The sequence below is a fragment of the Gorilla gorilla genome, chromosome 17, assembly GCF_029281585.2.
Source record: "Gorilla gorilla gorilla isolate KB3781 chromosome 17, NHGRI_mGorGor1-v2.1_pri, whole genome shotgun sequence".
NCBI lineage: Eukaryota > Metazoa > Chordata > Mammalia > Primates > Hominidae > Gorilla > Gorilla gorilla.
In genome coordinates this window covers 108,722,102-108,734,653 of record NC_073241.2, presented here as the reverse complement: position 1 = coordinate 108,734,653, position 12,552 = coordinate 108,722,102, and the positions used below count along the sequence as shown (strand labels likewise).

Here is a 12,552-nt window from a genome sequence, read left to right as displayed (position 1 = left end):
CTTCCTCTCTGCAGCCATGCTGCCGGGAAACGCATCCCCCTCTTCCCCTCTGCAGCGACGTCTCCCGGAAACGCATCCCCCTCTTCCTGTCTGTAGCGATGTCACCTGGAAACGCATCCCCCTCTTCCTCTTTGCAGTGACCTCGCCTGGAAATGCGTCCCCCTCTTCCTCTCTGCAGCAACCTCACCTGGAAAGGCGACCCCCCTTCCTCTCTGCAGCGACCTCGCCTGGAAACATGTCCGCCTCTTCCCCCTCTGCAGCGACCTCGCCTGGAAACACGTCCCCCTCTTCCCCTCTGCAGCAACATCGCCTGGAAACGTGTCCCCCTCTTCCTCTCTGCAGCGACGTCGCCTGGAAACGTGTCCCCCTCTTCCTCTCTGCAGCGACGTCGCCTGGAAACGTGTTCCCCTCTTCCTCTCTGCAGCGACGTCGCCTGGAAACGTGTCCCCCTCTTCCTCTCTGCAGCGATGTCGCCTGGAAACACGTCCCCCTCTTCCCCTCTGCAGCAACCTCGCCTGGAAACACATCTGTCACACAGCCCAGTGCTGATGGAACGCAGCATGCAGGCCACATGGTCTCACATGGGAAACCTTGGGAGGTGCACACGGCGTCCAGTGTGGCCTTTACAACTACTGTCTCTCCCAAAAGCCGACTAAGCCCTGTGCGTCTAACCCAGCTTCCAGAGATGTTCTAGAAGCACTTATAAAAAAGAAAATCCCATCATAATATAGAAAACATTTTGCTCAAGAATCCAAGAAACATTAATTTACACTTAAGATCTGGTTTTGAATGTGAATAACCGTTGTCCTCCAATTCCCGACTCAGGTTTAATCCCGAGGCAGGAAGTCCCTGTGGCTGCCCGGCTGCTGGAGCACCCACCACCAGGCCCACCTATCCCGCTGCTCAAAAGCCAACGTTGGCGCAGGAGCAAATCCTGTTTTGTCTGTGGTCACCGATGCACATCAGGACCAGACACTTCCTCCCAGCTGGACCACAGGCAGCTTAGGAAATCTCAAAATTGGGAACCTGGGAAGGTTTCCAGCTCCCTGCTGCCCCCACGCTGTCTCCACGGGGGCATCTGAGCTAACCAGGCAGGTTCTGACCCTCCTACGGTGGCTCCCGGGCAGGCAGGTGCCGGCCCTCCTAGGGGGGCTCCCGGGCAGGCAGGTGCCGGCCCTCCTAGGGGGGCACCCGGGCAGGCAGGTGCCGGCCCTCCTAGGGGGGCTCCCGGGCAGGCAGGTGCCGGCCCTCCTAGGGGGGCTCCCGGGCAGGTTCTGACCCTCCTAGGGGGGCTCCCGGGCACTCGGTCTTCGGTGAGATGGGGCAACATTTCAGATCTCCATGATCTGACTGTAAAACTCTGGCTCACACCTGCGATGCCAGCACTTTGAGAGGACAGGTCTGGAGGATTGCTTAGGCCAGGAGTTCCAAACCAGCCCTGGACAACACGGCAAGACTCTGTCTCCACAAAACTTAAACAATTAGCCAGGTGTGGTGCCGCACGTCTGTGGTCCCAGCTACTCGGCAGGCTGAGGTGGGAGGGTCACCTGAGCCCAGGAGGTCGAGGCTGCAGTGAGCTGTGATGACACCCTGCACTCCAGCCTGGACAACAGAGCAAGACCCTGGCTCAAAAAAAAAAAAAAAATCTGAGCAAAAAGCCACGTTGTTTTCTCCTTTCCAGGAACAGAGCGCCTTCTCCTCCTCATGGCTAACAACAGACATGGACAGAGTAACACTGAGAAGGACCAGGGAGAAGATGCCCCGGCCCTTCCACACACGCCTGGGAGAACGCACAGGCCCTCGGCCTCCGCAGCCTCCTCGCACCCTCACACCAGTCCTTCCCATCAGAAACTGGTGTTGCAAACCCCGCCCTCCAAGTGTCAGCTGTGAACTCCATGACAGCAGAAACAAACTAAACAACGCAGATAGAAAACTGTGGGCTGCCAAATGCTACTGAAGCGGCTCAAGAAGGAGCAAATGAGCCGAGACCAGGGTGCTGGTGCAATCAGGAGGCATGATCTTCTCAACTCTGAGCCCCTCACCAGCGGAGGCTGCCAGACGCAGTGCCTTCTCCAGGGAACTGTGGCTCCAAGGACACCACAGGCTGCGTAAAGCCCCTCGACTGGGCTCTGACCCCAGAAGTCTCCACATCTTGGTGACGAGAGCAGAAGGCCAGTCCGGGCCGAGGGTCCCCGTGACACCTGCCCCCACCCCGTACAGGCCTCGTGACAGGAGGGCTGAGCTCGCCAGGTCTCCTGGGAGTCGGGGTCCCAGCATGGGTGGAGTCTGGGGTGTAGGTTGTGGGGTCTGCTCATCATGGCAGAGTCCAGTTCTGTTGGTTGTGACTGGGCCACCCTGGGCAAGTGGCCTCAGCCGCGTCCACAGTCGGGTGGCCGTTAAGCGTCTGACTGTGACCCGACAGCTCCCCACCACAGAGCGTCCCAAGGCATGGTGGGGCAGCACGCGGATTCTTCCCGCCATCACACAACGAAACTGCTGGCTCCCCCGACCCCCACAGTTTTCATCAACACCCCGAGCCCTGCAGACCCACGGGAAGGGGAGGAAGAAGGCAGGGTGCCGGGGGCTCCAGCCACCCCATGGTGGCAGGGACCAAGGACAGATTCCAACATCGCAATGAAACTGGGTAGGCAGCTCCTGAATAGGACACATCCACAGCCCCGCAGAGGACAGGCCCAGCCATAGCCCATCTCCCACCTCCCACCACAGCCCATCTCCTGCCACAGCCCATCTCCCATCTCCCACCACAGCCCATCTCCCATCTCCCGCCACAGCTGAGGGCTTCCTGGGGACTGTCTGGCTTGCGCGAGTCACCTGCTGGCCTGCTCAGCCAAACGCAAGCTCCAGAGCCACCACCGCGAATGCCAGGGAGGCACACGGCCACGTTCTTCAAGACCCTTCAGAGCCAGCCCAGCCCAGTACCCACATGAGGGACTGGAGACTCCCCAGGGCCTGACATGCATGCCGGGAGCCAGGAGGCCAGCTGAGGCCTGTCTAGCTCCCGAAACAGCAGGAAACAGCAGGACAGGTTGTGGGGGGGACTCCCCAGCAAGGTGTAGCGGGAACCAGAGCCAGGGCGACGTGGCTTCGAGGCTGGCTGTGGGTTGTGGGGGGGCTTCCCTCCCCAGAAAGGGAGGGGCTTACAGGGAGACGCAGTGGCAGTCAGTCCCGAGCTGTTCCAGCCCATGCCAGTGTTTTATAAACCATGGGGCAACTCGACACCCTCGGCTTCTTTGCTATCCGTCTTCCCAGGAGGTGATGGCAGCGGAAAGCTCGGGGAAGACCCCATGGCTACCACCTTACACGTCCTGCTATGCTGGGGTTCGGTACAACGCCTTAGAGACTATGTTCACCATCACCCCAAAGGGCCCACCAGCGCCCGGGGACACGGAGGTCTGGACAGTCTGGCTCCAGAGCCCACAGATGGCCCCACTACAGGACCTGGGAGCCCTCAAAAGCCTGCACTGTTCCCCCAACACTGCCGGGGCCCGAACCCCTCAGGTACCAGAGCCACAAGAGCAAAGAGCATTCAAATGCAGGAGGAATCGCTACTGAGCCTGGCAGAGGACTCGTGTCTGCGAAAGAGAAGACAGAGTCCACCTGTTACTGTGCTGGGGGTTATCTGATCTTATTCCAAATTGTGATAAACTGTGAAACTTTCAGATAACTTATGAAACACAAGAGAGTGAAAGTTTTCTCAGACCTTTCGAAACTAATACTATGCATGGCAGAAAAGTGACTGATATGCTAAAATCTTCAATATTGCAGCCCAAAACTTAATGTCTGAAATAAACAGGTTTTTTTTGTTTGTTTGTTTGGAGACGGAGTCTCGCTCCTCTTGCCCAGGCTGGAGTGCAGTGGCACGACCTCAGCTCACTGCAACCTCCGCCTCCTGGGTTCAAATGATTTGCCTGCCTCAGCCTTCTGAGTAGCTGGGATTACAGGCGCCCGCCACCATGCCCAGCTAATTTGTGTACTTTTAGTAGAGATGGGGTTTCGCCAATTTGGCCAGGCTGGTCTTGAACGCTTGACCTCAGCTGACCCACCTGCCTCGGCCTCCCAAAGTGCTGGGATTACAGCGTGAGCCACTGCGCCTGGCCAAGAGATTTGAATATACGTTACTGCACCAACCTAGCAGCTATTTCTGATCATTGCAACCAAGCAGACTCTAAGTAAACATTGTTCATTAGCCTATCTCGCCCCTTAGAAATTCTTTTTCTTTACCTCACTCCTTAGAAATTCTTTTTAAACATTCAGTTCTAAGAGGCAATGTTTCATGTGTAGAAACTGAATTCAAGGGCTGGGCGCGGTGGCTCATGCCTGTAATCCCAGCACTTTGGGAGGCCGAGGCGGGTGGATCACGAGGTCAGGAGATCGAGACCATCCTGGCTAACATGGTGAAACCCCACCTCTACTAAAAATACAAAAAAATAGCCGGGCGCGGTGGTGGGCGCCTGTAGGCCCAGCTACTCGGGAGGCTGAGTCAGGAGAATGGCGTGAACCCAGGAGGCAAAGCTTGCAGTGAGCCGAGATTGTGCCACTGCACTCCAGTCTGGGTGACAGAGCAAGACTCCATCTCAAAAAAAATAAATAAATAAAATAAAAAGAAATTGAATTCAAGAATTGTGCTGTTAAAGTTACCAATAAATTCAGTCAAAACACCTCTGCCTTTCCAATTCCCCTACAACCTTGCCTCTACAAAGGCAACTCCAGAGACTGTCTGGGTGTGGAGAGTGAGACACGTGGAGACGCTGACAGGGACACTTGCCAGAGGCTGATGCCCAAAGAGCAGATGTCGGCACAGACAGACCTGGACATGGATGCACATGGCCTGTGGCAGGTGCCCAGGTGGAGGAGGCCGAATGATGAAGGAATGAGGAAGCAATCATGTAGACTTTAGTTCCTGTCGGTCAATATGAAATCTTTAAAAGCTACCATTTGAGAACCACTATTTATAAATAACCCGCACAGCCTTCAACGTGCACTCTCGCCCTGGCCTCCTCCAGACGCAGCCTGGCAACGGCTCCTGTTGCACCCTCAACAGCACACGGAAAGGTGCCCTGGGAGGCCCCTTGCTATGATCACCGTCATTACCCCTGGAAAGAAGCAAGGCGGGAAGAAAACCACTCCTTTCTGATGCCAGAATTCACAGCTTAAGATTCTAATTTTTAGGGGGTATGGCAGGTGGCCTGTGATTCCTGTGCCAGTCCCGCCAAGCTTTGACAATAGACACATCATTCCGCTGAGCTCTAAAATGGCTCCAAACTCTAAAACTATCAAGGTTCTATCACCTACTCTTACTAACTTCACAAACATTATCATGGCTTCAATTGCAGCAAGAATTCAGTATCATTCTTTGACCATTGTGGGCCTCTCAGAGGCTCTGCATAGGACTGGGGGCCACAGGTGCTGAACAAGCAACAGAAGGCCTCAAAGGACAACAATCCTAGAAGGTCCCTGGGAAGGATGCACACAGCACACTTTCCACTAGAAAGCTCCTTCTGGCATAAGGACAGGATTAACGGAGCAGCAGTTCTGTACCACGGTGGGGAGAAGATGCGCATGTCGTGCATTCTCCATCCCAAACTTTGGAGATCATTAAAAATACAGCTCTCTAGTTGTGCAGCCTGAGATCCTGGTGACATTTGCCACGCCTGCCGGAGCTGCTGCATGTGACCGACGGAGAGGCATTCCTGGGGAAGGAAGTCTGGCCCCTCCACCTCGCTGGTAAAAAACTAACATTTCATCTCTGCCGTGGCTTCCAGCTGCCCCAGGGCACCCGCTGACGAGGTCACTTGGAAACAGGGCACAAGGAACCAGGAAACATATTTTGATGTGGAACCAGAACAGTGGGAAAAGGTTAACTGCAAACCCCAGGAGCGAGTTTGGGACATATTTACCGAGCTTTGTTTGTGTGAACGCTCAGAAATGTTACGGGCATCACACCTAACTGGGCGCTCTGCAGCCAGGAGATAAAGCTAACAGGGTCACGTGGGCACGGAATTCTTGCTGAAACTCCCAAGCAGAGGAAAAAAAAACAGCCACCCATGCTTTCCAACCTCCACACCAAACACAGGTCCAAGGTGGACAGGAGGGGCTGTGCCCGCCAGAACACGACATCCCTGCGGACACCTCGCCGCCCAGGAGACGGAGAAGGAACCAGGACGAGCTTGTGCTTTCAAAGGCTGCCTGCCATTTTTACTGCGACAGTAAGACCGGGGCTGAGGCAGCCGAACAGTGCTCCCCGCAAACTCACATAGTGGAGTCCTGCCCAGCGTGGGACTGTGTCTGGAGAGAGGGTCTTTACAGAGCAATCAAGTTCAAATGAGGCTACCAGGGTGGCCCCAACCCAGCAGGACCAGTGTCCTCACGAAAGGGGGCATCTGGACACAGACATGCACGGTGGACGGAGAGACGAGGAGTCATGGGGAGAAGACGGCGCCTCCAAGCCAGGGAGACAGGCCAGGCAGATGCTCCCTCACAGCCTCCAAAAGAACAGCCCCTGATCTCGGCTTCCAGTCTCAGGACCCCGCGAGAAAACCTTCCTGCTATGAAGGCCACCCGTCTGCGGGACCTTGTCAGGGCAGCCCCAGGAAACAAATACGTGGGGTTCACCCAAAGGTTCACAACTGCATTACGACACTCCTCACGCCAAGTCTCAGTCTTGGGACCTTGATGACATCACTCTTCCCTTATCTTGCCAGTTCAGTGAAGTTCCGCGGTGATGGACGACTTTGTCACCGTCCGTAAGCCTGGAGACCATGAAGCCCGTTGTACATGACTGTGGGCTGGAGAGTCAGTGCCACTACGCTTGTACTTTTACTTAAACAGTAACAGTGATAGTACAGCAGGCAAAAACAGTTCTTAAATTTTCCCAATGCCTCCAACTGAATGGGATTTTTATTGTAAATACAATCCGGGTCCTGACACAGGCTCGTTGTGATCACCTAGAATACGCCAGCCTTTTAAACCTTAATGTATTAAAAACAGAAGTTGGGATAGAAAGGTAAATGCGCCCACTGCAAGTCAAAAATCAGGGGTAATCCTTGCTTTCTCTTGAAAGCTCAGCTGACGACGATTCTAAGTATCACGCCAGTAGAAAGGCAGAATCAGCCATGGGGCTGCTCAAAGAACTGTCAGCTTTAACACTGTTTCTTTGCCACAAGCCTTCAGAGAGGTTTGGGTGGGTTCGTTCCCAGCCTGGAGGCTTGTTACTGCTTGCAGCTCTAATTCTGTCCAGGCGTGCTCCAGCCATGGCTGAAGCAGGGCCTGAGACTGCAGAGCAGAGACGGGTCCTCCCAAAGCACCCTCACTGCCTGCCTTCCTCACCCTGCAGGCATGGGGGCTGCACCTGCCCTCCGCTCTGCCAGGTCTCGCCTCCTGAGTGCCCGCTAATCAAAAAGGAGTGGGGGGTGGGGAGGGACGGAAAAAAAACCAAAACAAAACAACAGGAAAACACCCAGCCTGGAATACCCCGGGCTGCGCGTGGCAAACGCCTCTTCCTGAGGACACAGCAGCAGCCCTGATGTCACGGGCCATGGGGCACTGCCCTCGACCTCCTGTGTGGACGTTTTCATGCCTCAGATAAAAATCCCGGAGCAGAAAGCACTCTCAGGGGCCACTCGCAGCCCACCTGCTGGGAAAGCTGTTTCGTTAGAGATAAAAACACCAGGCTGGTTAAGTGGACCCAGCGGAATTCCAGCAGCCTCTCACACCGTTAAAAAGAAAAACCAACAACCTGGGACCCAAAGAAGGAAGGCGCGTGAGCTCCCCCAGCCTGATACCACAGCCGGCGTCTCCGGGGAGCAGGAGGCCGTGCTGTTCCAAAGCGTGGCGGACTGGGTGCTCTGGGGCACTGTTGAGCTGCGGTCCCATCTGCACCCGAGGCAGGGAAGGCAATTACTGCAGGGGAGGAAGCGGGAGCAGCAGGCAACCACCGCGGGGGGCCAGGCACGTGCAATTCCCCGAGGAAGAAACTGCGCGTGTGTGAGCCCTCCTTAGAGGCGGATGGCGTCTCCCGGAATTCCCACGTGGAAGCCCTGACCGCCAGCAGGGCCACCCTCTTTGAAATGGGTGTTTGCAGAGACTGAGCGAACACGAGGCCATCAGCAGGGCCCGAGAGGATCTGGAGACTTCAGATGGGAAACGCGCAGACGGAGGCAGAGGCGAGGCGCACAAGGAAAAGTCTGCATGAGGAGGCAGACATGGCGACAGACTCTGCCTCCCGGCTCCACGAGGAGCCCACCTGCCCACCCAGGTCCTGACTCTCGTCCCCAGACACGGCCGCCCCGCGCCGCCCCTCGCCTCCCCCGTCGCCTCCCCGTCCCGCCCCGCGCCTCCTCCGTCGCCTCCCCGTCCCGCCCCGCCCCGCCGGCTCACCTCATGTAGGACGTAGGGGACAGGGGCTTGGGCTTCGCCCACTGGTAGGGGTGCTGCGGCACCGCCAGGTACTGGTCGCAGAAGCCGCCCTTCCTGATGTGCTGGAAAGAGGAGAAGTCTTCGGGCGCGAAGTCGGCCGGGGGCGGGGGGCTGCCCAGGTCCTCCCCGACGGGCTCCACCTTGAGCGCCACTGAGGGCGGCTGCTCCAGGGTGGTCTTGCGGGACTTGACAGGGACGCCATCACCCAGGTCCAGGCTGCTGTCAGTGGTCAGCGCGTTGATGGCGGCCACGATGGCCGAGCTGGTGTACTGGGTGGTGTTGCCCAACCACGAGTCGTCGGTCACGCTGACCCGCGGGGAGCCGTGCGGGGACGGCGTGGGCGAGTGGTGGGGTGAGTAGGGCGGCTGCCGGCCGTTGAGGCTGTACTTCCTCTTGTTGCACGGGGACGCGGGCCTGGAGGAGCGGGCACCCAGCCAGCTCTCCTCAGTGACGCTGGCGCGGGGCGAGGTGGAGGGGGAGTGCCGCGGGGAACCCAGCAGTGTGCAGGCCCCCAGCCCGCGGGGAAAGCCCTCCTCGGGGTCCGTGGTCTTGGGAGACACGCAGGGAGACTGCCATGGCGACGTCTGGGGGGACACGTACGGGTACGAGTAGTTGGACTCGTAGGAGGAGGCCTCCGAGTTGCAGCTGCGGGAGGACAGGCTGCTGGCCGGGCTCAGGCACGAGGGGTCTCTGTAGGCCTCCAGGCTGGGCAGACTCAGCGTGGCCGTGGAGGGGGACCGTTTGGAGCTAGGGAGGACGTCTTCCACCTCCACGTCGTGGAAAAACTGGTTATTGTTGTGGTACAGGCCCAAGCACGAGGTTATCTCGATGCGAGGACTCTCCAGGGCAGGGGCCCCATCAGGCCTGGTGTGGCCGGAGGAGAGGAAGTAGCCCGCGGGCCCACCGTCCAAAGCTGCTCCGTACCCCGAGGGGTGATCCGCCGGCGGGATGATGCCCGGTGTGGAGGTCTGAAGGTTGTGGCACGGGGCCGGCAGGGTGGAGTGCGCTGTGGGGAGCGGCAGGGCAGGGCTGACGTTGGAGGATGCATAGCCATAGTGTTCTAGAGAGAAAAAGAAGCAGATGGGGGCATGAGGGGCTGGGCATCACAAAGCAGAAACCCACGAACTCAGGGCTGGCCAGCAACCCCCGGCCTCGACCAACAGACCCCAAGGAGCGGGCCTCAGCAAACGTCCCTGAGACCACGCTGCTGGACAGCTCCGGGTGACTCGGAGTGACAGCCCCAGTCCCACCCGGCCAACAAGGCTCCTGTGAGCCCCTCACTGACCACCTCCCCTCCTTCCCCAACAGCAGCACAAGCCCCCGAACGTCCTTCCCAGAGATAGGCGGCCGGGTCCTCACGGTTCCGCTTGTCATTCAAAAACCACCTTCCCCAACCACCCCATCTTCATCTGAACGTCCTTCCCAGAGATAGGCGGCCAGGTCCTCACGGGTTCCGCTCTTCATTCAAAAACCACCTTCCCCAACCACCCCATCTTCATCCGAACGTCCTTCCCAGAGAGAGGCGGCCGGGTCCTCACGGGTTCTGCTCTTCATTCAAAAACCACCTTCCTCAACCACCCCATCTTCATTTAAACCCCAAACTCAACATGTGGGCCATCCTTCTCTAGTTTATTTTTTCTCCTAAATATGTATCACAATCTAACAGCATGTTTTTACTCATTCATCCCACACTGTCATCTCTTTGACAAACAGAAACCTAAGTTCCATGAAGACAGAACATCTGGACGCCTTAGTCTATTCTGCTCACCGCTGTTTTCAGAGCCACAGACTGTGCCTGGCACATAAAATGTGTTCAATTTGTTTAATGGATGGATGGATGCTTGGTGGGTGGGTGGACAACGGATGATGGATAGACAGGTAAAGAAACTGATGGATGGATCATGATGGACGGGGGGTGAAGGGATGATGGGTAGATGGAGGGCAGGTAGATGGATGGTGATGGACAAACAAGGGAGGAATGAGGAATAAAGAGATGGATTATGGGTGGGTGGATGAATGGATGGATGATGGATGGATGGACAGCTAAACGGATGGATGGATGAATGATGGATAGGGGATGGAGGCATGATAGGTAAGTGGTGGATGAATGGATGGATAGATAAATGGATGGTGATGGATGGATGGATAGATGGATGAGGAATGGAGGAATAATGGATGGATGATGGATGGATGGATGAATGATGATGGATGGATGGATGGATAGGGAATGGAGGAATAATGGATGGATGATGGATAGATGATGGATGGATAGGGAATGGAGGAATAATGGATGGATGATGGATGGATGGATGATGGATGAATGGATGGATAGGGAATGAACAATGGTTTGATGATGGATGGATGATGATGGATAGATGGATGACGGATGGATGGATAGGAAATGGAGGAATAATGGTTTGATGATGGATGGATGATGATGGATGGATGGATGATGAATGAATGGATAGGGAATGGAGGAATAATGGATGGATGGATGATGGATGGATGGGTAGGGAATGGAGGAATAATGGTTTGATGACGGATGGATGATGAATGAATGGATAGGGAATGGAGGAATAATGGATGGATGATGGACGGATGATGATGGATGGATGGATAGGGAATGGAGGAAAAATGGATGGATGGATGATGGATGGATGGATAGGGAATGGAGGAATAATGGTTTGATGACGGATGGATGATGAATGAATGGATAGGGAATGGAGGAATAATGGATGGATGATGGACGGATGATGATGGATGGATGGATAGGGAATGGAGGAATAATGGTTTGATGATGGATGGATGATGATGGATGGTGGATGTGTTTTAGATCTAAGGAACTACATATGTAAACAGATTTTAACAGGCTTATCACTGTCAAGGTGCCCTAATCACCAGCTACAAAGAAAACTCCTCAAGGATTGGATGAAAACACAGACTCTGAAATCCCCCTCATGGAGATTCTGATACTGGCTCATATCCTACAAATCCATCTTTTAGAACAAAACAGAAGATTGTGGTACACAGCCAGTCCTAAGAATCATTATGTGTTAATTACACTCAATAAAATATTTTTTTAAATCATTATTAGGGAAATCAGTAATTTTAACAGGAAAGACGTGCCTCTGGATTTCTGATTTGAAAAGACTTTTTATGACATCTTGGAACCTCATGATTACATGCCTAGAGGTGGGTATTCCCAGGCCTCTAAATAATACAAACAAGCACATGGAAATTCTATATTCATCTCCTGGTGCAACTGCACTGGCTGGAAGATATTTTATTCAAGGACAGTGCTGTCTTTCCGCTAAGTCGTGGTTCAGAAACCAACACGGATAAATGCCAAGAAAATCTAGGGTTTCAAAATACCAAAACAAACCCACTGTATTTACTAACAGAAATGGTTCTAGCGCCCCAGGTAGGTGGGAAACACGGCACGGCAGCCTGGTAAGAGGACACACCGTAGCCTCAATCCCAGGAGCCACAGCTGCTTTCTGGAAATTCCAGACACTGGGGGGGGGGGGGGGGCAGAGCCATAACAAAGAGAAAGAAACAGAGCTGCGATGGAGCCACACCTCACAGGTGCGACCAGAAGCTCTCAGGGGTGGGAGGTGAGACCTGCTCAGGATGTCTTCGTATGGGAAGGGCCCCTTCGCTGAGGCTGAGCGCCTTGGGGATGGTGCTAGCCAGGCCCCAGTCCCGCCTTCCCCATCGTAAAGAAATGCCCTCAAGAGGACGGGAGCCACGCAGTCTCCTGCACCGGAGAGAGAACAGGAATGGTCAATAAATCAAGGAGGTGGCCAGGCGCGGTGGCTCACGCCTATAATCCCAGCACTTTGGGAGGCCAAGGCGGGCGGATCATCTGAGGTCAGAAGTTTGAGACCAATCTGGGCAACATGATGAAACTCTATCTCTACAAAAAATACAAGTAGCCAGGCATGGTGGCGCACGCCTGTAGTCCCAGCTACTTGGGAGGCTGAGGCAGCAGGATTGCTTGAGCCCAGGAGGCAGAGGTTGCAGTGAGCTGAGATCACTCCAGCCTGCACTCCAGCCTGGGCGACACAGCAAGACCCTGTCAAATCAATAAATCAATAAATCAATAAGGAGGTCTTT

General features: G+C 55.2%; 1 protein-coding gene across 4 annotated transcripts in view; it reads right to left on the bottom strand.

Moving 5' to 3' along the window:
- Positions 1–12,552, bottom strand: part of NFATC1 (nuclear factor of activated T cells 1) — a 134,008-nt gene that overhangs the window by 109,709 nt on the left and 11,747 nt on the right. For all 4 annotated transcript variants that reach the window (XM_055368668.2, XM_055368670.2, XM_055368669.2 and 1 more), the window contains exon 2: positions 8,398–9,496. In XM_055368668.2, the coding sequence (XP_055224643.1) occupies positions 8,398–9,496 (1,099 nt within the window). The remainder of the gene's footprint in view (positions 1–8,397; positions 9,497–12,552) is intronic.